A 25,358-nucleotide genomic window follows, 5' to 3' on the forward strand; every position below is an offset into this window, starting at 1 on the left:
GTTGTCTGCCGGGATGTCATAGGTCAGATTTATTTAGAGGGCAAATGCTCCATTAGTTGAGCTTTTTTAATTAGCACACTTGCGAGAGAGGGTCATTAAGGATGTCTGACAGAGGACCTGCTGATGAGGGGGGATGGAGGCACTGCTTAGACAACACTCACGGATTAGACACACACACGCAGACACTCAAAAAGGCACAGATCTGCTTAAAAAACAATTTTTCACACAGTCAACAACAAACACGCTCAATGCACAGGTGAGAATATCTGCACTACGAAATGACTACAGAGCACAGAAACATCCCTCAGACATACTGTCCTTAAAAATAATGACATGATAAACTATTCATTCTTCTTCAACATTTTCAGTATCTCATGCTGCAGTCACAAGCTTTGATGTGTCTTACAGTTAACTACAATATTTACTTGGCTTGAACATAATGCAAGGATCAGGAGAATGAAACACTAGGTGTGTTTTATTCATATGACAGATCCCATCTTGTTGGAGTAGATGACAAACCCTCTTCACACTCCAGGGTTGCATGTTGAGTTCCACAGGGCTCGGTGCTTGACCCAATTCCCTTTCCTATACAGTAAGAGTTCTGATGAAAATCACAACTTCAAAAGAGCAATCATGTTTGTCCTTTTTTATTTTTTCATTGGCTCCCTCTTAAATCAAGAATAGATTCCTTAATAATAATCAAGCTCCATATGTCAGGGATGTGATTGTTTCATTTGTTCCTAACAGAGCAACTTGCTGTCAGACTGCAGGTTTACTGATGGTTCCTAGAGTTCCTAAAGGTAGAATGGGAGACAGATCTTTTAGTTATCAAGCTCCTGGTGTTAGTCTGTGAGGCGTGCATTGTGTCCCTCTCCAAGTCATAGCAATTGGCTTTTCTTATGACTAACTCTATGTTCTTTCTTTCATCCTACAAACTTGAAAACTGCTTCAGAGCCTATATGCTTAGTTTTGTTTCTCTTCTAGATGAAGTCACAAAAGGAGCTACTATTGTCACTAACTGTTTTAAGATTTTTTGTAATATATAAAATACATCATTGATTTTAGCATGAATGATTGCTGCAAGTCAGTGAGTTAATTCAATCTGCTGGGTTTCCTTAGAAAATCATTAAAAGTTGAATGCATTGTTTGACAGATACGATCAATTTGTAACTGTTTTGGAATTTGTTTGAATGATTGGATTGAATTTACTTCTTTTTTTTTTAATGACAACTGCAAACCTTCCAAGTGCCCATTCACCTGCAGGAGCAGAAAAAGGATTTGATAAGAGAAGCAGCAAAGATCCCAAAGATAACTTGGGAGGAGTTGCAGAGAGCCACAGCTCATGTGGAAGAACCCGTTAATAGGACAATCTTGTTCACAGTCTACCCCACAAACCTGACTTTTATGGAAAAGCAGAAAGAATAAAGACATTGTTGAACGGAGGCCAGATGACCGCCATGCCTGCTTCTTCCTCCGGGGAGGAAGAAGAAGTGATTTCCAACTCTTTCTACTTTTTCCCCTCTTCTCTAGTTGGTTCCTTGTGTAGCCCAATCTCTTGATGTTTGCGTCCAAATCCTATTGCCAGCTATTTTGAGGGAATCCTATCTTCCTCCTTCCTGTGGGGCTCCAAGTCACAGCTTGTCTAGTGATTTTATAAGTGGGCTGGAAAGGAGTATTGCAATTCCACAGCCAATGTCTCCCTCCCAATCTCCCTACACAGGCAGCTCGTTTGTCTATTTCCAAAGGTCACTGTTGTTGATTTTATCTAGCCAACCAATGTTTAGCATGGTTCAGAAGCATCTGTTGATAGAGACTGCCATTTCTTCAAAGCCCTGGTTGTTATCCTTTGAGTTTCAGCTTCAAAAAGGTGTTTCGACCCAACAATGATGTTCACATCAACAAGCTTCCTGAATTCCATTTTTTTAATGTTTTTTTTGTTATGGTTGATTGAATATTGTCCTTGGTTTTGCTAATGTGAGTTTTTACAGCTGCATTTGAGTCACAATGCCTGGTTAGATGAGACCAGAAATAAACTTTTTGCTCTGACTGTGCGTCGGGCAAAACTTTAACTTCACACCATTCAGTGAAACACAGAGAAAGCAGATTTATGGTTCTGGTATGCTTTTATCCAATAAAAAGCAGAAGAAGCCCAGCAGAAATTGGAGAAGTGGTAAGAGAAAAAAAAAATCCTCTGGGTTTTAGCTTCAAAAAGGTTTTTCGACCCAACAATGATGTTCAAATCAACAAGTTTCCTGAATTCCTTTTTTTTTTTTTTTGTTATGGTTGATTGAATATTGTCCTTGGTTTTGCTTATGTGAGTTATTACAGCTGCGTTTGAGTCATAATGCCTGGCTAGACGAGACCAGAAATAAACTTTGCTCTGACTGTGTGGTGGGCAAAACTTTAACTTTGCACCATTCAGTGAAACACAGAGAAGGCAGGTGTATGGTTTTGGTATGCTTTTATCCAATAAAAAGCAAACGAAGCCAAGCAGAAATTGGAAAAGTGGTAAGAGAAAAAAAAACATGATGGAACCTGCATAAGACCTAAGACTGGGATGTAAGTTTACCTTCCAGCAGAACAATGAAACTAAACACATTAAAATGATCAAAGTTTAAACCTAAGTTCTGAACAAAGCACTTCTAATTTCAACATTTTATAAACAGAAGATGTTTGTTAACTGTGACTTTAAGTCAGTACTATTCAAAAAAAATATTTTTTATTACTTTGAGAGTGAAAAACTAAGACTTTTTGGCATTACAATTGGCTTGGAGTCATGATAATAATTTTCTTTCACTTCACAGTTATGCTCTACTTTGCATGAACCAATGAATTTAAATCCCACTAGAGCACACTGAAGCATAAGATTGTGCAAAAATTAGAAAAACATAAGACACGGCACACCATGACGTTCAGCACGCTACCGTTTTCTGGGTGTTCTGTTTCTCCAATGCTGCCATCTGGGGTGGTCCTCTCGTAGTGGTCCTCGGGCAGGGTCAGGGGTCCGATGCGAGGACCAGATGAGGACTTGCTGCTGGGGGTCTCCGACTCCTCTAAGCCGCTGTCATAGTAGCTGTGCTGCGAGGCGTCCTGCAGGTCCTGCACGGGGTTGGCGGTGGAAAAGGTCACGCGACGATGGGGATGCTGCAAAACACAAAGCAACAGATGTTTTTTTTTGTTTTTTTTTCCAACATAAGCAAACATGGCTTCTGACTACATTTTCCAGTTTTGTTGTCTCTGCAGTGGATCGCTCCCCAGTGACAAATGTTATACCTGAAATCGCTCCATTTAACATCACTGAACACCGCTCTCTATAAAGTTCCCTCACCAAAAGTTAGAAAATAGTATCAAATATTAAAACACTATTAAATATTAAAAAGTCTTTTGTACTATTATTATTCTAAATTTTACATAAGGTATAAATATGTGAAGAGGATGGGGATATTTATTTCTGTAATAAGAATGTGCAAATTGGCAGCAGCAGAAATGAATAAACTATCACAAAAACTCCACACCAACTCAGAAGACTTGAATGTGTAAATAGCAGGCAAAGACTGAAACATATTAAATATTATCAGTGCTAATATCAAGAAGGTTCAAAATTGGTTATTATCTGAGAAATAAAGTATAAATTAAGACAACCGACTGGAAAACAGGACCCATGTTTCAAACAATTATTTTGCCATATTCATTTTGAAATCCTATCTATGTTTTGTGTACATAAAACCATTATGAAAATGGTTGGAGTGTTATGAATAAAGCATGTACATATGAGATGTTTACCTACAGAGACAATACCTATTCATATGTATGAACCTGAACGCAAACATTAAAAGACAAACGTCGTTGGGGTGTGTGGGGATAGCAGAAGCCGAGAGCGTCAAACATATTTTCATAGCTGTTATTATCGTCATTAGTCAGTTAGAGGATTCATTTTCTAAATCTGTCACCACCAAATGAATTCTGATGACAGTGATTGGTGCACTAATCAGTAGCCCCAGTGAGCTTCTTCCTCGCAACACATTTTAATATCCCCCTCCCCAAAGCCTCCCATTTCTTCTTTGATGTTTAAACCAGCAAAAAAAAAAAAGAAAAAAAAAAGCCCAAACAATATTTTCCACAATTTAACGCAATACCCAAGAGGCTCTAAATAAGTATAACAAAAAAGAACCTCAGAAGAGTACTGAGAAAACAGTTTGGGACAGGCATCATTATGCAAACGTTAGAACGCGTTATTAGGGGCTCTTTTGTTGTTTTATGCCGATAAGGTTTAATTAAAGATTAAAACAGTGAAATGAACAAACAAAATAAAAAGATGAATTCCAGAATGCGATTGCTTGAAGAGGAGCGGAGCGGCGCGTGATGAATCATTGGAGATCGCACCCTTTATCAAATTGAATGGCTTGTAAATACAGTTAGGAGACCATTAAATTTCCTCATCCAAAGATCGGTTTACTAATGGCTACTTACCACCGATCCACAACAGAAAGATGACTCCTTGCAGGGCGCGTGTAGTCTCACTTGCTGGCCACTCCCCTCCCCGCCCCACACCCACACATGAGCACCTCTCGTAAAAGTCAGGAAAGCACTGATACAGCAGAACAGGCCTGCCTCGGCTCTACTAGTCAGCGCCGATCAATACAAAAGGCCTGCACTTTTTACCATTTCACCACTTTTCGAGCAAACAGTAAAGAAAATAAATGCTTTTAAAGCTCAGGTAAGAGCCATCAACACCCTAATGCCATCAGTAGGCTTCCAAGGTTTCCAGAAGCTCGTGCGTCTTCCCATCATCTTTCTTTTTACAGACAAACAATGCATCTGTAGTGAAATAATGATTATTAAAGTACTGGAGCAGTGAGCAATTTTATCTGCCTTCACCCCTCCTTTTCTGACAGAGGTACTACCACAGAGTCCAGTCAATAAACTGCACACGCTACTGGGTTGAAAATCTTGGATTTTTCATTTAACGGCAACATTACAGTGCCTTGCAAAAGTATTGAACTTCTTCATGTTTTGTCCACTTACAACCACAAACCTCAATATATTTTCATAGGATTTTACACAAACTACCAACACAGAGTTGTGCATGATTGCGAAGTGGAAGGAAAAAAAAGATGCTTGTTTTTAAATAAGTATGAAATGTGTTTTATGTACACACCACGTGAAGGGACTGGGAGCTTTTATAAATTTCTTTGCCAAAATTCACATATAATGGAGTAGAGCTCTGTTCGAGTCTTGGCTCAGATTTGTAGTTTGATTTGCTTGAACAGTAAAAGGTTTGATTTAAACTATTCCTGTTCTTATTGTACTGCTAGTTTTGTACTGTTGAAAGGTGACTCAACACCCCAGGTTCCAGTCTTCAGCAGCCTGTATGAGGTTTTCTTCCAGGATTGCCCTAATTCTCAACATCATGATGCTACCGGACTTCCATAAAGCGCAGTTGTTCTTTTATCAGATTCCCCCACCTGAGTTGAAGATCTTTGCAGCTTCAAACATTTGTTTAATGCCTGTCAGGTTTCTAAGGGGGGCTGTCAAGTTTTGGTAGTTTCACAGTTGTACCCAATAATAAACATTTTTTGAATGACGTATTTAATCCTATGCTGTAAAATGTTCGAAGGTTGGATTATTGTTTTATAACATAACTCTGGTTGAAATTTACAACCTTGATCTTTGGTCTTGCTGTTTGTTTACTAATGTTCTATAACAAACCTCTGAGGGATTCACACAACAGTTGGATTTTTGCTCTTCCAATTACAAACGTGAATTCTTCGTACAGCGTATGGATCTGTTGAAGGCAATTGGTTCCACTGAAGTCGACGAGTCAAAGTACAGGGGGTAGAATGCATATGTATGCCACATTTTCTTATTTTTCGTCATAAAATTATTCCTCCACTGCATGATTATGAACTGTGCTTTGTGCTGATGTCTGAAACAAAAATCAGGTTCATGCACATTAAAGTTTGTGATTGTAACATGGTAGAATGGAAGGGGTTGAATAGTTTTGCAAGGCACAGAATACAGAAAAGAAAAATGTGGAACAGAGCTGTTTTACACAGGAAAATTGTGCTGCATATTTTTTACCGGCATATCTGCATGTAGGGTTCTCATAAAAGAGAAATAGGGCATCAGGAGACTGTAGCTTGTTTTCTTTGGTTTAAAATGTGCTCCGTCATCGGTACATCTACTGTTGTACAAATATGTGCTTAGTAACTCTGCTTCATTCTCAAGAACACACTTTAATACCTAAGAAGTACATGAATTTTATGGACTATTTTAAATAATTCCATACTAAGCAGGAATACGCAGCAGTAAACAGTAAGCAGCAACACATCAGATGAATATGAGTCTGTTTTCTGAAGCCGACTAATGTGGCTCCACCTGATAAATTACATTTGCCAAAAGTGTCCATTCTTAAAATGATTGGACGCTCCCATTAATATGTGAATTTTAGGTGATATTTAGCTGCTCAAATATGGATTCAAGCTTAAACTTCTCCTCAAGGCATCACTCCAAAGAGTCAGCATGATATGATAACCAACTAAAGCTGCAGAGATGTTAAATAGATTCTCATTTAAGTCGGTGCAAAAAAAAAAAAAAAATCTTTTGCCAGGCCTTGGGGGGCTGCCGGGGTGCAGTAAGACGGAAGGATGGAAAGAGGAGGCTGAGCGGGATTGCGGGAGTTGGTCAGGCAGACACGGACATCGCTTTGGCTGGAGGGGACAGGCAGACGGATTAGATTCTGGGAGACTGCAGGCGGGAGAGAGCGGGGTTGTTTGGGCATTGTTGTAGGAGCAAGAAGCTGTGGCGCTGAGAATGGGAGAAGGGACATTAACTGTGACATCTGAATTCATAACCCCATTTAGATTGAGCTAAAATGACCTCGTTTGTAATAAAGCAATCCCAAAGCAGATGGAAAGATACAGCCGGATTGTGTCTTTGCAAGGGGAACAAGACACATTTTAATGCTGTAATAAAAAGCAAAAATCCACTGCCTACCTAGAGCCCAGATTTCTTTTTTTTTCGTTTTGTAAGACTGCCAAAAATATTACCCATACTGCAGTGCCACAGGGCAATTTCAGGCCTATTGATATTCAGTTAGAAACAGAAGCTGCCAATTAGATAACAATGTTTTTATGCCTTTATTTCATTACCATATGCAAAACGCTGTGGTCAAGTAAAAAAAAAAAAAGAAAAAAGTGAAAGTGACTAAGAAAGCTATTTAGTTTGGAAATGTACAAATTAACATAATTTTCTCTTCTTTTATTTACAATTTTTGTTCGAGAACGGTGCCATTAGGCTCAGTGGTGGAGCAGCGTATGCAGAGGCTTAGATCAAGGTTCAATTCCCAGCGCTGGACCGTTCACTGCATGTCGTCTCTCTTTGCCCTTCTTCTTGTGTAGCTACAAATGAACAAAGGCCACCAGCGCCACTAAAACCTTTTAAAAAAATACAGACCCCATGAATACTTTTCATAGTGTCTGGAAAACATGTTTAATTACCTCATTTTTAAACATTGATTCAAGACCTCGTGAAGCAAATAGACAGTTTCTAAACTCAAATAAAAAAGCTTGCAAGCTCTCGTTTAAGAATGTCTCCTCACTCATTTGCAGAGGTCAGTCTTGTTTATTTTGTAGACTCTTGTCCGTACAGAGAATGGCTAATTTTGAATTCTTGAAGGCCTCTTTTAATATCTGACCACACTCAAAGGCTGCTGCACTATTCCTTCTGAAGGCCTCACACAGCCCTTTTAATCTTGCCATGGTGTTCAATCATACTTCAACAGTGAGAAGCATGACAAACTAAATCTCTAAGGTTGGCATAACAAAAATCTGTAACACTTTATTTGAAGGGTTGTGCATAAGACTGGCTTATTACTGTCATGAACATGACATAACACCTGTCATAAACATGAAGGCGTCGTTGTGAATGTCTGACAGTTGTCATGAAGTGTCATTCAGTAGATAATGACACTTCTAGTGCAAGTTGACATTTTTAATGAACTTTTAAAAGAAGTTTTAGTACTTTGCATTATAAGTGTTGTTATTTACCGAATAATGCAAGTTGGCTATTTTAATGGACTTTTAATGCAACTCTTACTACAACTTTGCAGTGTCATTATTTACCAAATGACCCTTCATGGCAACAGTCATACCCTGTCATGTGCAATTTTAGTAATTTTATGTAGGAATAAACATGGGGGCATATTTTTTATTATTATTCTAACATTTTAAAATATCTCATTTTCAGTTTTTGTGCTGTTAACATTTATATTGCACATTCATATGACCAAATGTTTTGTTGTATGGTTTTGATATTATAATCTACAAATGACCTGTTCCAGGCTCCTCTTTACTCTCTGTTGTACTTTAGTAGTTAATCTAAAACAGTGGCTGTCACACATGAACCATGTCTATAACTACAGCAACTGAAGAATTGGCAGAGACAGAGGAGAATCCGCCTGACTCTGGCAAGACGGCGGGAGAAAGGATTGAAATTCTCTGAGAACTTTTATACAACTGGCAAGCTCCACAGAAACATTTGCTTGTTATCACCAGAAACTTTCCTGCAAAGTGTGACATGAAGTTTTGGATTTTGTTTGCTCATTTCTGGCTTTAGTGAGAGAAAGAGAGAGACAGAGAAAGAGAGAGAGAAAGAAAAAAAAATCCATGCAGTTCAGCTTTTATCTCTGGTCTTTGATTGAATCCCCAACATTTTCTTTTTTCTACTCCACCTCTGTTTAATTTTCCAACCCAGTTTCTACACCTGCAGTTGCTCACTAAAACTGGTGCCGTAATTGTCCTGATATCCTTTCCAACCACTTCTAAGTGTGTGTTCCCACAGACGATATTGTTCGGTCTAAAACATATTTTTGACGCATCAGATAAAGCATATCTGATACAAAGTCGAGAGCAGACAACAAAATGGTGCCATAATCTGGCCTGAAATTGGAACTGATAAGGAGTGAAATAAAATCAAGCGCATGATTGCAAGTTATGATATATGTGATGTAAAAGTTGGCTAGGAATATTTGAATCGTATAATTTCAAATTAAAAGTGCATTAAAGGTTAAGTTGAAACTGAGCTCTCAAATATGTTCTTCAGACTTAAAAGCTAGAATACAATCAGGCACATTTTAATACATTTAAAGATAATTGAAAAGGTGTCTCATAATTCAGAAAGGATATGCGAGTATAGACAATGGATTGATGGATGGATTCATATTGCTGTATTGTACACCTTGTAAATTATAGGGTAAATACAGTCATGATGGACAGTATTTACCATATGTTCAGGGGTTTATTTTTCTTTAGAAGTCTGATGAATGTTGCTTACAAAATTACATAAGACTTCCTCAGAATATTGGATACTTCACACTGGACCTCAAGCAGCTTGGTTTGTGTGCCCTTTCACTCTTCATCCAGACTCTGGTAACCTGATTTTCGAATGAAATTTTAACAAATTATCTCAATCTGAAAATACAATTAAACTATATTTTCACTAACAGTTCTATTCCTCTTCAACACAGGTTAGATTTCTTTGACGTCTCTGGTTCTGGAATTGGTCTAAAACAAGGACTGCCATAGTTGTACTCCCTTTCCGCCATGCATCTGCTCATGGTAACTCTTGAAACACTCTCTCCTTCCACTCAACCTTCCATGAATATGCTGGGAAATTGCACATTGTAAACAGAAATTGATGTCTACCTAGCAATAGACAATGTTCTCTGTAAATTGTTGGTGCTATCATATGTGCTTATCATATTAAATAACATTTTTAGAATAGATAGCAATTTCTGGGGTTTTTTAATTAATTATAAGCAATGATAATCAAAATTGAAAGAAAGAAATTCTTGAAATATATCACCCTGTAAGTAATGAATCTGTGTAATTTATAGGTTTCACTTTTTGAATCAAATTACAGAAATATATTAACTTTTCAATGATATTCTGATTTATTCCAAGGCACCAGTGCTTCATTTACTGAGAAAAATTTGAGGCTGGTATCCGGTCCAAAAGCTTTAAGCCATCCCAGCAAGGATGATGAGGGCCAAACCCTCTGCGTAAGCAGCCAGGATAACATCTTGGTGACCAGCATCTCTTTTACAACTGCTGATTTGCAGTACCGATTCCTGCTGGGATAGCAGGTCTCCACTACTGCCGTGCTATCATGTTGCATCGAGTTTCCCCCCCTTCATTCAGACTGCCATGGAGGAATCTGAGACCTCTCTGCCATCAGGTGCCCTGTCACCCGGCCAAGTCTTGCTGATTACAAATGTACTGCACGGCTCTAGAATAGAAAACTGCTTGATTTTGTGTAGGGTGCAAGGTGGTGTTATTATTATTATTATTAAAACAATTACTGTTATTATTTTGTTCTCTAGCATCTAACTTGAGATTAATGAATTACATTAACCAATGAATTTTAATCTAAATTGTCTGACTGTAAACTTGATACAACTCTGATTGCATTTCCATTTATACTATTCCTACTGCGCCCCATAACGTATTTGTATCATCTTTAATTAAAACATTCAAATAATCCATTTAATTAATCTAGTAATCCACATTTTGCATAAAAAGATATGCTAAACTGCTGTATAAAAAAAGGATGCATCCAATACATAAATCTAAATGAATTTCAGTTTACTGCTCTGTATTCCAACACTGTATTGGAAAATAAAATAGTGCGTTTCCTGGAGATGAATTGGCAGCGGCGTAAAGTTGAGTAAAAGTTGTTGTTCTCTTCTGTGTCCAGTGAGAAATGTTGTAGTCTTCACAGGTGAAGTGTTGACAAATGTTTTCAGTTAAATTTTTTATTACACTAAGGTGTTGCTCAAGTTCCTCCACCATTGCCAATGAAGTGAACTGAATCTAAGGATTTACACTTGTAGAAGCGTAGCAAACATGTCTGCATTTTAGATAACTGATAAATAATAAAAAAAAAGACCTCCCACAACTATTACTGAGTTGGCTTCATCTACGAAATAATTTAAAAGAGAAATTTACAGCTTAGGAATAAACAATCTTTTTTTTTTTTTTTTATATGAGAACCATAAAATAAGGACCAACGGGTGGTTGATTCAGTGATTTAAACTTACCTGTGAATGTCATCCTAATCATGGTCTTTTAATTATGCATTTTTTAAATGTTTTATTATAGTGGCCTCACACTAAAACAAAAATATTTTAATAAAACAGAGATTTTATATAGGAGGTGTGAATTTATTGTCAATTTCCCCTCCTTCAAAACAGTTGAATTTATTTATTTTGACCCAAATAAATATGTACTCCTATGCTACTGTTTGACTAAACTCTGTTTTGATTAACAGAGAGTAGGTCATCCCAGGATCTTAAGGTTAGCTTTGTTTGCTATATATACATATATATATATATATATATATATATATATATATATATATATATATATATATATATATATATATAAATAAAACATCTCTGATGTGTTTCGGATTGTGTTTTTCTGAAGCAAAAAGAATTGTCCACCTTTCAACCCTCTAGTAGCTGATTTCAGGTGACGTTTGGGGGTAATCATTCTTTCATCAAATTTTTACCATGCAAAAACAGAAACTCACTCTCAGCATGATGCTACTCCAAATATGCTTGGCAGTTAGTCCCTAGTACTTTGTTCTGAAAGCCTCACCTTGACTCCAAAATAATATAGCATAATGTTTGTCTTCTTAACATAAAACTTTTCTCTAGATCCACTAAGTCTTGTGATGAATGTGGAATTTGTTATGAAAGTTTGCCCATCCATTAGTTGGGTCGCAGGGCAGCAGCCTAAACTGAGAGGCCCAGACTTTCCTCTTCCTAGCCACTTTGACTATTTCTCTCATTTCAAGCATGTGCAATACATATATATATATATATATATATATATATATATATATATTTATATATATGAGCCATCCCAGCAAGGAATATGCTGGGATGGCATATATTCACATAAAACACCTATGTGTGTGTGTTTTATTACTTATTTTGTGTGGTATCTTTAATTGTAAACTGTAAGGTTCAATGGCATCATTAAAAGCCAAAATTAATATGACAGTCTTGACAATAATACGGAATAGAGTGCCAACTTCTGATTGGCACTCTATGTTTTATACAAAAAACATGCAGACGGATGTGAAGTGAATTATCACCAAGTGTAGTCCACAAAATCTATCGCACTGCCTCCCTGCCGAAACATCAACTTTCCAACTGCGGGTAACTCATGTGGCCCTGTTTATCAATACTGAGTTAGGTATATCGTATGTGCACCGGTGCTGAAAGGCAAACTCCCTCCCATTGAATCACAGTTGTGTGTGCCTCTCTCTGATATTATGAAATGGGTTTTCTGCCCATGTTAAAGGAAACGGCTGATGTCTCAGTGCCCCTGTGATATGAAAAATTCAATTTAAAAGGATGAGAGAAAGAATGGTGCACGGCCTATTTTCATTCCCTCACACTGAAAGATATGAGAATGATGTTCCATTGTGTGGAGGAAATGATGCCAATCGTGCTGCAGAGAAATTCCTTCATAATTCAATTCAATTTCTTCTAAATCCCAATGCCAAACTCCTCTGCCAAAGAGAGGCGGAATGACAGAGACAAAAAAAAAAAGAGAAGGGGGAGGGGAGAGCACTGAGTAGAGGTACTACAATTTGGGACTAAGGCAATAAAGATGTGGGAGACATAATCGTGGAGGGGATTGTCTGAAGGAAAGGTAAGAGAAAGAGGCAAAACAAAGAAGAAAAATGTTTGCAGACGATTATTTTAATTGGGTTTAGCTAGTGGAGGAAGTAGAGAAAAACATAGCTTAAATTTAAAATACCATTTTTGTTTTATTTTTTTTTTTTAGTATTTGTAATTTCAAATCAGAGCGGGAGTCAGTACGTCCTTTTAGTTCCAGTCTTTGCAGGTACATCCTGGCGCTGACATTTTGGCGTGTATGTGGGAATCAATGAGCTGCTGCCTCTGAAGGCAGAAGAAAAAAAATGAGCTGCACCAACAAATATGACAATGAAGAAGTGCACCTCTCAGTGTACGCAGCAAGCATAAAACCATAAAGACTAAAGCAGTTGCAAAGGAAATTCACATGGAACTGTTTTTATTTCCCATATCACCATTATGTCCTCCATTCTCATCTCATCTACTGCTCTTTCTCTTTTTTTAACACACACACACGCACGCCTACACGTGCACGCACACACACGGTTGTTTTTGTAGGTGCAATAGCTCCGAGGCAAGCAGCGTGGAATTGGAGTCTTCAAAGAGTCTTGGATTATCAAAGAGACACAGCTACCAGAAAACTAGGGGACACACTGGATAGGGGGGAAGAGAGGGAGGAACATAAGCGTGAGGTGGGGTAGAGGGCTGGAGGGGGGAGGGAGGGGTTGCAGAGGAGTCAGCAAGGGTTGGGGTGGAGGATGAAGTGATCAGACAAGAGAAGGAGATTGGAGGAGTGGGTTGGATTGAGGGGGGGTGGATAAAGACCAGAAGTCCCTTTGTTCGTACACAGTAAATGGAGAGAGAAAGGAGACAGGGAAGGGTTGGAGGGGGGGAGGGCTGGAGTGAATGCATTAAAAAACAATCACACAGACCTTAATGGTCTTGATAGGCAAGACTGGATTTGCATTCTTCAGCGCCTGTGCCTGTTCAGGAGCATTCTCTCTCTCTCTCTCTCTCTTTTTTTTTTTGTAATTTTTTTCTTTTCTTTTAACCCAGAGAATTTCATTACAATGGGAGCGCTGGCCTTGAAATACCATAATGTTGTCACAGTGAAACCAAGTATTACTGCAGCAGGACCTACTGAGTGTGAACATACCTGCCACATCTAATGACAAATCTGACTGTTCACGCAATTCCGCGAGACAGGATGTGGGGGTGTTGGGGTGAATGCATCAGCCTTCTTCAACAAAAAGCTCTCCGTCAGCCTCTCTGTCCCAAGATGAGTTATGGATGTCTCTGTTTTTTTCTTCTCCCTATTACAAGAACACTTCTCACCACAGAATGCACTTCCAAGTTGGTGTGTAAAAATGATTCCGGTAGCTGCGCTGCTGTCAGCTTTGGGGCATTCTCCGGCAATGATCCCATCCTGCTGCCACTGGCTTTCTCACATCAGAGCCGGCCTGAGGTGTATGCGAACTATATGACTGCTTGGAGGGGGAAGGCCCCTGAAGGCCTAATCGGGGGCCCCAGAGCAGTGGAATCTACACAGGACAGGTTTACAATGACATATCAAAAGAAAACTTTCATGTTTTCAAAGTCTTTTTTTTTTTCCGCTGCAGTCGTACTTTACAATTGTACGACTGTAAGTGTACAACAGTAGAAGAACTGTAGAAGAACAGTTCTTCTACTGTTTTTTCCTTCTATTCTTGTCAGAGCTGGGGTAATATTTCATGCTCACCTGAACTGTTTGTAAGTAGATCAACAAGTAATAGCTCTGTATTCCCTGTGCTTGCTTGCCGGCTAAGTCCAGTATGAAAGCCTGACTATATAATAACCCTGAGCAAATATACCACAGTTTCCCAATAGTTGGACAAAAAGTTCAATCAGAATTCACACATTACGTAATTTGTAAACGAAAAAAATATATATATTACCACTGCTGCTAAACCAATCTAACACTGGTTATTAAAGTTAAATGTGCTATAGAAATGAATGTGATTGATTTGTTGGTTGATTGATTGATTTGTTGGTTGGTTGGTTGATTGATTGAGTTCCTTTTCAATATACAATAATTTTCCATAATTTTGGGTTTAAATATTTTTAAGCACAAGTTGATATTAGCTTGCCAACTGCACTTTAAAACATCATTATCTTAAGATTGAGGAGTAGAAAACTTTAGTTTCCACTTTATGGTTATCCAACTGGATATACTTCTTTGTTGTAAGTGTGGGAAAAGTGTAACCACTCCTTTAAAGCCAGCTGACCAGCAGTATCCAGTAAAGCCTGGCCTAGTGGCAGCACAACTCTACTATGTTCCACAAATTCAGGTAACTTGCAGTTTCTCAGTCACATTTTTTAAAAGGATGTTAGACCCTAGGAACAATGTGAAAGGGTTTTATCTAAAATCTAACAATACCAATGGTTCACGAACAGGCTCTTGATATTCTTGGTTGTGACAAAACATTAACCTGTATTCCTCCTCTCAGACTCTCCTGGGTGTATAATAATCGGCTTAGCTGGAACTCCCCACCCCATATGAATTTCTGCTTAGGGTCTCATATAATCTTGGGTCGGCCCTGCCGCACATAAACCTCCCACCTTCACTGACCTGGTTTGAGCCAGATCTGATTCCTTTAGTGTCTAATGAAGGCGTAAAATTCTTCCATCACACGATGCTGAAATCAAATTATAGTGCTTAAAGTAATCTCCTCTGCACAACTCATACTGGCAGAAACTTGTGTGAAGAATTATGCCTGCCCTCCCTCCCATCCTGCTCCTGTTTGGTAATTTTGGGGCATGCCAACACTGCACTGGTGGTGCAGTCATTTGTTCTGACAAAAGGAGGAGGGGTGCAGCAGAGCCATATCTATGGAGAACAAATTGGTAAATGTCACACAAGCCACATGTGGAGACGTTCTGCGCTGTTTTAAAAGAGGCAATGTTTTTTTTTGTTTTTGGATCTTTTCCTTCTCGACTCTTCCGGAGTGGTATGCAGCTTGTGTGCGCATGAAAAGCTCAGCGCAGTTACCACGCCCAAAGCTCCCATACAAGGGTATTCATCTCTCCCACAGGAGGCTGCTCTTCAATTGGCTGAATCACCTTGTGGGCAGTCTACATTTTTCATCTGTTATCCTGATACTTAGAACACATTGTGACAGATTTGCATAATGTTTATATAGTTACCCCTTCTGGCATGCTGCACACAAAAGAAATAACCTCTCTTTTCCAAGCTGCACTTTGTGACCACTTGTGATCACTTGACCATCTGAGCAGGCCTTAACGAGACTTAAATTAGCTTGGAGTGTGTTAAAAATGTTCTGCAGGAACAATGGAAATTTTTTTTAAAATATAGAAGTATGTTTATATATTTAGAAAGACTGTAAAAAAAAAAAGCATACATCAACAAATAACTATGCAGATGCAGAGAAATGTGTTATGTGGAGATACATAAAAAACTGCTGTTCTTAAAAAAAAACAATGTCTAATTTTAGATATTTATTCAATGGGGGAAACTTTGCCATGTTGAGAAATAATTATTCTCAACAAAATCCCCATTTGGCCAATTATTAGGTCTGCTGCTGATACTTTGTACAACTCAAGTTTTTCTATAGGATTTAGAGATTAGGACTGAGATGGAAAGCATGATTCTGCCTGTTCAACTGTGTCTATGCTGATTTCAGCATAAACACAAATGATGTTGAAAAGACCAAGTCATGATTCCTTTAGGTTTACAGATAGATTCCATTATTTTATTTTTTCAAGTAACATGTCCCTATGTCATGATGCAAAGCCCTCAATTGAAGTTCAGGATTGATGCCACTCTTGCACAGCTTGCTGGCATTAAACAGTTATCTAAACTTAATGACCAAGGTTTCACCCTTTGGTGCAGCTCTTTAGAGCATAGAAGATTGGCTTGTACCTCCCTAAACATCCTCCACACACACATTTTGGCAGAATGAATATGAGTTCTTGCTTAGCCCAGTGGCCAGTCGCTAAAAGAAATGACTATGTATCATGTTATATACCGAAGGGAAACTAATTACTAATTAGAAAGTTTTTTAGTTAGAGCTTAGTGCACCTTAAATAAAAATTTATTATTTTACGTCTTAGAGCAGTGAAAAAAAAGATTTTTGTGCAAAAGTAATGAAACAGGAGGAAGAAAAAAGCTGCCATAAAACCACTTAGTAACTGTTGGTTAAAAACAATTTAAATAAAACTATGTTGTATTTCTGTTATTTTAAATATGTTGTAAATATTGGAGTGTTTCTCTAGTAATTATACAATCCTTCATTTGTTCTGTCAGAAGTAATTAGCAGAGGTCTCAGAGGTTCTTTTTATTTGATGTTTTTTACGGATATAAGGTGCATGCACATAATATTCACTTAAAGACACAACTATCTTTCAAAGTAAATAAATGGGAATTTATTTATTTTGTTTTGAAAATGCTCTCTTTTTCAAAGCATAGCAATGAAAGTAAGAATGTGTGTGCATTTCAGTGGCGAAAATAGAGTATAATGTCAAGAACAAGCAAATAATTAAAAACAGCCAGTTTCTAACAAAAATCTAAAATTAGTATGATGCTTTTTTTTCCATTGTTTCATAATTTTAATTAGCAGTCTGTGACTTCCTGTTTTGCTGAGGTGTAACAAAGGTTATTATCTCTTTAAATGGGACACCTTATTTAAACAAGCAAGTTTAAGTAAGGTGTTTGTTGATCTTCATATATCAGGAAAATAACTACAGGAATACATAAAGTGTCCGAAACCTGTCCAGATTTTCAGCCACATACAAGGCTGGAAAAGATCCAGTAATACTTCGTGAAAAGGATTTTGAGGAAGGCAACACTTATTCAATTTTACATTTAGTTTGGGCTTTTTATGCATCTTTAAAGTGCCGCTAATAAACGCGGAGTGTATTGTAAATTACATTTCTGAAACACGATGACAAGATGGAGAAACAGAAATGTCATATTCCTTGTAGTCAGGGGAGATTTGGAGGCGAGGGATCAAGCAAGAGAAAGGATCAGTGGTGAAACTTAATTGGGAAGGCCGCAGGATTAAAATTCTGATTGGTTTAAGGCTTAGGGGGTGATGCCTTCCTACTGACACTTCTATTGTTTTAAACCATGTGGAGTACATATGCTAATGTTAATTAGCTAAAAAGGGCGGCAGGCAATTTTTAGGGGTTGAGGAGGTTGCAAGAAAAGCGTTATTAGAGATTTTGCAAATTAATCCATGTCCAAAACACAGGCAGAACAAAGTAAGCTGATAGGTTTGTCTGGAGGACATGCTGAACAAAGTATGAGAGGAGCATAAAGGGTGAATAAGCTTGAAGGCACTATTAGACATCTGATATCCCAAAATACAGCTCTGGTAAAATATTACTGCACTGAAGCGACGATAGTGTTGAAACCGGTGTTCCCTAAGCAGTCATTTCCTTCATCTTTGCCATTTATTATTTACAATATAAAGTACCACATAAGTTAGGGATGTTATTTGATTTTTGCAATGTGTAGCTTTTTGATGAGCAGACTTTGCACAATGATTTAGAGGAACATTTGTACCTTAACAAAATCTCTGGAGACCATGAGAACAGGTGCATTTAGAAGAGAACTGATGGGAATTAGTGCGGCTATATAGTACTGTGGAAGCAGGCCCACTGGGTACACAGTTAATGAGAAGAATGGAAGGCTATGAGAATGAGACAAATATTTAGAAACCTCTACTATTTAAAGAAGGGAATCTTAACTTTGTTCTTATAAAAGTAATCTAAGCTTCCACATAGAAAACGATAATTGCTTTGCTACAATTGCAAACACATTACACACAATACAGATATCCCCCTTATATAAAAGCCCCAGCAAAATTGAAACACTACAAAGGTAGTGGTAATGATTTGTGTAAAAATACAGCGAGAGTCATTGTTTTCCACCCTGATAAGTATGGAATCACAGCACTGCGCACACAGCAAAACTGACGTTGATTCTAATGAATAAAGAAATTTGGTTTCAGCTTTAAGCCTGACAACATCTCACCTCAGCAGGATATTTTTGGAGACATATATTTGCACTGTGTGACTCTGCACCTCCGAAACAAGAAAATCACTTGGCTGTTCTGTGAAGTTCAACGGAAACACTCAGTCTTCCACTGTCGAAGTGTTCTACCTGCTTCTCATGTGCCTGATTTCAACACTGAATGTAGTCTACAATTTATCCTAATTCGACTTACATCAGTGCACCGCAGGTTAAAGAATGTACATTTTATACTAAAGGTTTGACAAGATCAGCAGGAGATCTTGAAACATTAAGACGGCACAATATTTCTCCTCTTTCTTGCAAAAGTGCTATCCACTTGCTGTCAACATGTGACTGGAGAAAAAGTGTAAACTATAATTATGAGCATTTGGTATAAAGGTGAGTACTTTTAGCTTTACATCTTCTGAATTTTTTTTGCACGGCTAAAGCAGTGCTAGTCTGAAGACTTACCCAAAGCTTTTGCTTTCCGTGACACTGTTTATAGTTTGTTCTTAGTCATTAACTTTCTAATCTTACAACTGTATGTAATTCAAAGGAATTAAAAGCAAGAGAAAGTGAGATATTTCCAGTTCATTTGCATGCACCAGTTGTTAAAGATATCCACTTTGGAAAGTAATAGCTTTGTTCACATGTGGACAAAATTGCAAATGGAAAAAAAAAAAAGAAAACAAAAATAATGTTTTGCAAAAATATCTGGGTTAGCATGTACTGGGCCTCGAGTAAGCATTTAAACCACATTATGCAGTGTAGTCAAAATTAGACTGGAAAGTTCTACAACAATTTTATTAATTGAAATGTTACTCTGTTAAATTTTTTTGTGAAAACAAAAAAAAGTGTTATCTCTGTTATGCTGCCATTTCTTCTTCTCTTGCTAGTTTGAAACCAACAAGACAATCAGTGATTTGGGGTCCTATTGACTTGATAACATATGTATATACTATATATATATATGTTCCATAGCCCCCCAAATTCTCAGATGTGGTTATATTTCTAACCTGAAGAAACATCCCTAAAGCAATGTGGGGATCTAATTTCAAGTGCTGTGCTGCTAAACAAAATGTAATTAAAGCAGAATACAAAGGAACTATTGTAAAGGGGAAAAAAAGGAAACAGAGCTGTACCAGTGGACCCGATTTTCCAGCATTCTGATTGTGTGGAGAGCAAGTTACTACAAACGGTTCATTTGGGCTTCTTTGAAGGCTTGCCACCGACTCAAATATCTTTGACTCAGAGGCTATTGAACAAATCACAGCCTTGTCTGACATGGATTATGACTGAAACCCACACTCCACAATACATTTTCTGTTTGTCTAACCTTGCAAGCAGTTGCTTCAAGTTCTGAGCAACCAATCAATATTTACTGTTTTTAAGCCCAGAGCTGAAGTTGCACCGTCACCGCACCTTAATAGCTGTCTGTGGACTAGTATACACGCCGTCAGTGTATTCTTGTCAGTAAGCTAAATTACGCCAGAGTTTATGTCCACAACCGACTTGATACTTCTTTAAGTACACTCTTAATGTAAACTGTAGATTGCGACGTCATGTGCATATTTCACGCCTCTCAATTTCTTATAATAGGCTGCACTGTAAAGTTCACATCTTCCAAAATGTCTCTCTGGAAGACATATCAGGAGTTGATAATGCCAGAGGGAAGAGATAAACAGAGGAGGAGATGGGATAAAATAAAGAGTCAGACATGAGATAAATTAATCCTCAATATCCACTCCCTGCTGGGTACCTTATTGCCTCTCAAACTTTCCATCTTCAGAGTTAATATCTCTACTGCTGCTGTATATGACTGCAAAGCATGAAGGGACTTTCAATTGTTTGAATCGGAAGAAAGGTGGATTAGAAAGCAGGATGAGGAGGGGGAAGGCTTTCAGCCGTACTTAAAACGTCTTATGTGCGTGCACTTGTTTATTTAAGCATGCACATGCATGTGCAGGACTATTAATAGCATCTCCTATGGTCTGGCTTGTCTCGACTTGTTACCTCGCACCCAACATGTCGCAATTGGCAATGCATTCCTGAGAGCCAGATGATTTGGGCAGCGTGTCTCCATCTCCTCCTCACACTTAGCCGGGTCTCTTTCTAAGCGACTGAATGAGGAGCCTTCATGCACCGCCATCATATCAAAGAACTGAAAAAAAATCATGCCTAATTAGATTCATAGTGACCTTTTTCATCCCAGGCAACCGGCGCTCAGTCAGTGCTGAAGCAAAAATGTGTTCTCGACATTGATCTTTCTGCAGACCTGGGGATTGAGAGGACCAAGTCTCAGGGAAACAAGGCAGAAAAACAACACATCAAAACCATCAGATGAAGAGATTACTCTGTTTGCCAGAGCTTCTCCCCGTGTCGAGGCCTTTCGCAGTTGGCATGTTTTTGTTTTTTTCTGAATATATCTCTGTAATCCACCTACTGCATCATAATCATATAGCAGGCAAACTCTCACTGAAGTATCAAGGCCCACTTTTTTATTTTATTTTTTGGGGGGTTGTTGTTGCCCATTTGCCAGACCTACACATGTAATCCCGCTGCATTTCTCACTGCCACATGGTACTTTCTATCTCGTCTCCCTTTGACATTGACCATCAATCTTCCATCATACAAAGGATAATTTACAGCTTTAGGAAGGAGAAATAAAATATATGAGCAGTTTTTACAGGTTTAACAAGCGTCATCTCCATACACGAAGCACAAACATCAAAAACTCATCACATTTATAAGTACCATGTGTATATAGAAAAAAAGATCAATAAAAAGATTTGTCTCTGTTAAATGAAACAAACTGTTTTGTAAAAGTACTCAACTTGTGTATTTTCTTATATTACAACCACTAACTCCAACATATTTTGCAAATATTTTATATCAGACAGCAGCAAGCAGTTCAGTATTGTGGGCAAAAAGGATGTGTGGTTTTCAAAATTGTGTGGAATGCATTTCATCCCTCCCCCCATTTCCCCTGATGCAAGTCTTTAGGGGTGTGAACTTTATCTAGACTGGAATTTGTTCTCATTCATCTTTGTAAAGTAGCTCACGTTCAGTTAGATAATATGGGTACCATATATGGACAGCAGTTTCCAAGTCTTGCTACAGATTCTCAATCGAATTTTTTGTCTGAACTGTCAAGCAAATAAAGACTCTCTATTCCTATCCATTTTATTTCAGCTCTGGTTGTGTATTTAGGGTTGCTGTCCTGTGAAGAGGCGGATGCCCCCCGTATTGTTCAGGCTTTCTTAGATTCTAACAGGTTTTATTTCAGGATTGTCTTGTCTTTCATTTCAGCCATCTTTCTATCAACTCGTACTAGCTTCCCCATCTCTACTGAAGTGAAGCATCCTCACAGCATGACGGTTGCATCACGCTGTGGTTAGTTACAAGGTGATGTGCAGTGTTAGGTTCAGAAAATTAAGGTTCTCTCTCTTATGACCAAAGCACCACCTTCACATTCTTATTTTGTCTCCAAAATTGCTCTTGGCAAATGGCGAAGATGACTTCTTATGGCTTTCTTTTAATAGTAGCTTTCTTCTTGTCAGTTGTCAAGATGATTGGCAGTTAGAAAGATTTGTGGATTGCTTTGATGATAATTGTCCTATTGTAATCCTCCCACCTGAGCTGTTAATTTGTGTGGCTCCTCCAGAATTACTGTTTTTTCTTTTTGTTGTTTTTTTTCTGATTCTTTGACCAAAGTTCTGCCTGTCAGTTTAGCTGAACGTTTATATCTTGGTAGGTTATCAGTTGTTTTATGATGTTTTTAAACTTTTGGAAACTTGGAATAATATTGTCTTACCCAACTCTCCTTTATACTTTTCCACAGCTTTATTCCAGACTTGGCTGGTTTTCTGCTTCTTCACAATACAGATTGTGCATCAATAGATGTATTTGTGCTGAGGTTGGCTAAACACAAGACACTCACTTTTCCGGTTTTCACTGAAAACAACACTCTAAAACAAAGCATAATTACATACTACCCTGAATTGGTCTACCATAGAAGACTCCATGTGGTTTTACCATGCCAAAGAATGAAAATGTTCAAAAAAATGTCCATACTTAAGAAAGACACCGTAAGCAGATATGTGACACTGTAGCTGTGTAGGGCTGGTAACTCTGTGGGGCAATATTCGACGACACTTGATACAAATGTCTTGTGATATTGATGACAGGTTTGATTAATCCGCTGATGAAATTTGGGTGGAGAGCTCTGTAGTGGGGTTTAGACAGGGCCACAAGCAAAGTATCTAGTATGAATACTCTATTGCCAAATCCTTTCAGAGCTCATTTGAGTCATATCTGACATATTTGTGGCTCATCATGTCATATTGTACCCATCAGAGAACAAGCACCATGAACCATTTAAGTACTGTGGGCCATGCTGTCATCTCCTGTTAGTAACATATGTCTGATAGACGCATAAGAAGAGGCACTCAAGTTGATTCTTTCATAGTGCGGGTGAAGATACGAGAGGCCGGCACTGGCAGGAGCAGTTTCTGCAAGAATGCCTATTTAGTCAAATGAATTATTGACCACTGTTCTGTATATTGAATGACATACAAAGGGTATGTCAGAGCAAAGGGAAACACTACAAATAGGAGTCTTATCAGGATACTGTGTTACGGTATCCCTTTTTTCTTTCTTTCTTTTTTTTAAGTACAACTTAACAGTTGCACCCAAGAAATCTATAATGATCCTTTGTGTTCTCCTTAACAGAGTTGCCTGGCAACAGAACTGGAGCTCTGCAGTGAATTAAAGTGTCAAATGAAATACATTTGTAATCCAAGGGAAACATGGATTAAGTTTTAGATGGTAGGTGTACTTCATGGACAAGATTTCAATAGCTAAGTTGGGTAAAGTGAATTGAGGGAGGAAAAAAAAAACAAAACAAAGCAAACAATTTTCTGGTGCCATAATAACTTTGCTAACACTGACTCACCTGAATGAGAATGGTTGAATGAGCATGAAATAAGTACAGCTAATGAACAGCGTAGGCTTAACATCTGTGCATTGAGCCAGACGCTGAACAAGGAACTGATATATCACACTGTGTCAGATAGCAGAGCCATACCTTTTTTTTTCTTCCTATAGAGCTGATTAAATCATACACAAGTTGCTGCTTGAATGGTATATTTCCCCGTTTTTGTCAACAAGAAACAGCATGATAGATGTTTGAATAAGTGGTTCATAGAAAACAATGGTGCTAATATGCTTTATGCATGAGAGTGAGAAAAAAAAATCCTAGCTTTCAAGCCCCATATCCCCTCCCCTCTGTCTCAAATGCCACACATACACAAATAAGCAGAGTGCTTATTTTCTGCCAAACAATGTTAAACATTTACACAAAGGGACCCAAATGAGCTGCTGATTGAAGATGGAATCAGTGCCCGAGCAGCCCATCGCAGAGCGCTCTCGATCCCACATATGCATGATTAATACATCAAACAACATCAATCCTTCCTCTCCTGCTTGTCAATGGGCGCCCGCCCGCTTGTACACGCCCACGTTCGCATTATGGCTGGCAAACTCTCGCGAATGCAAAAACAAGCATTCACCCCCAACCCTCACACAAACACACGCACACACACACACGCAGAGGGGCATATTGTACCCAAATCCTTCCAAGACTGAGCATGAAACACGCAGACACTGCCCCCTCCATCATGGTTAATACATCAAACAGCATTAGCTTCCTGGATTCCTGAAGCTTAGACAGATATGGTTCTGACAGCGCATGGTTCCTCACTGGCTGTCTACCCCCCCACACGCCCCTTTCAGCTTCCCTACTTTCTTTATTCCCTATGAAGTCTGTTTGGGTGGTTAAAGAACATGCTGCCAAAATAGATTCACTTACGTATTACCTTTTGCTTTTTTTGTAAGCTAGTATAATGTCATGTTAGAAAGACATCTCCACAATGAGATGACATTGCAGTGGAGCTTAAGAAGCCTGAGAGATGTAACAGTAATACCAACAAGCCTCTGATCAACAACTTATTTATTTTATCTTTTTTTGTTATGACATCACCAGCTATTTTTATTTGTAGATACAAAAAAAGTACTTCTTCTTATACCAGCTCTGGTTTAGGAAAATATGTCCCATATGAGTGAGAGAACAAGCAGGGGCCTTCAAATGCATTCAAATCTAACCATTACAATTCAAATAGATTTTTTTATTTTTAATCTATTTTTTAGGCTTGCGACTCTATAGCATTATTGGATCTTCATGGCATGAAAAGAACAGGTAGCTCATTGGATCACAGGCTAATAAAATGGGCATTCATTAGTATATCTTTAGCATAAAGTGCTGTGTAATTACAATGACAGGCCTGCATTTCAGCTCCATTTGATTGTTGAGTGCTTTCAACAGGATATTGATTTGAACTTGATTATAAAGATCCAAGTATAAATGATTAAACAGGAGTCTTTAGCCAGAGATGGTCACTCTGGATTCAGACTTGGACTCAAGTTGCAAAGGCTTCAAACGTTGGACTTGAATTAGACTTGTGGGCAGGGAGTCAAGTTTCATTAACACACACACACATATATATATATATATATATATATATATATATATATATATATATATATATATATATATATATATATATATATATATATATATATATATAGTATATATATACAGTATATATATATATAGTA

At 38.0% G+C, this 25,358-nt stretch overlaps 1 protein-coding gene across 1 annotated transcript in view; it reads right to left on the bottom strand.

Moving 5' to 3' along the window:
- LOC102218453 (protocadherin-1-like) overlaps window positions 1-25,358 on the bottom strand; it is a 125,835-nt gene that overhangs the window by 36,362 nt on the left and 64,115 nt on the right. The window contains exon 4 of the mRNA XM_005803611.2: window positions 2,925-3,144. Within this exon, the coding sequence (XP_005803668.1) occupies window positions 2,925-3,144 (220 nt within the window). The remainder of the gene's footprint in view (window positions 1-2,924; window positions 3,145-25,358) is intronic.

The sequence above is a fragment of the Xiphophorus maculatus genome, chromosome 11 (genome assembly GCF_002775205.1).
Source record: "Xiphophorus maculatus strain JP 163 A chromosome 11, X_maculatus-5.0-male, whole genome shotgun sequence".
NCBI lineage: Eukaryota > Metazoa > Chordata > Actinopteri > Cyprinodontiformes > Poeciliidae > Xiphophorus > Xiphophorus maculatus.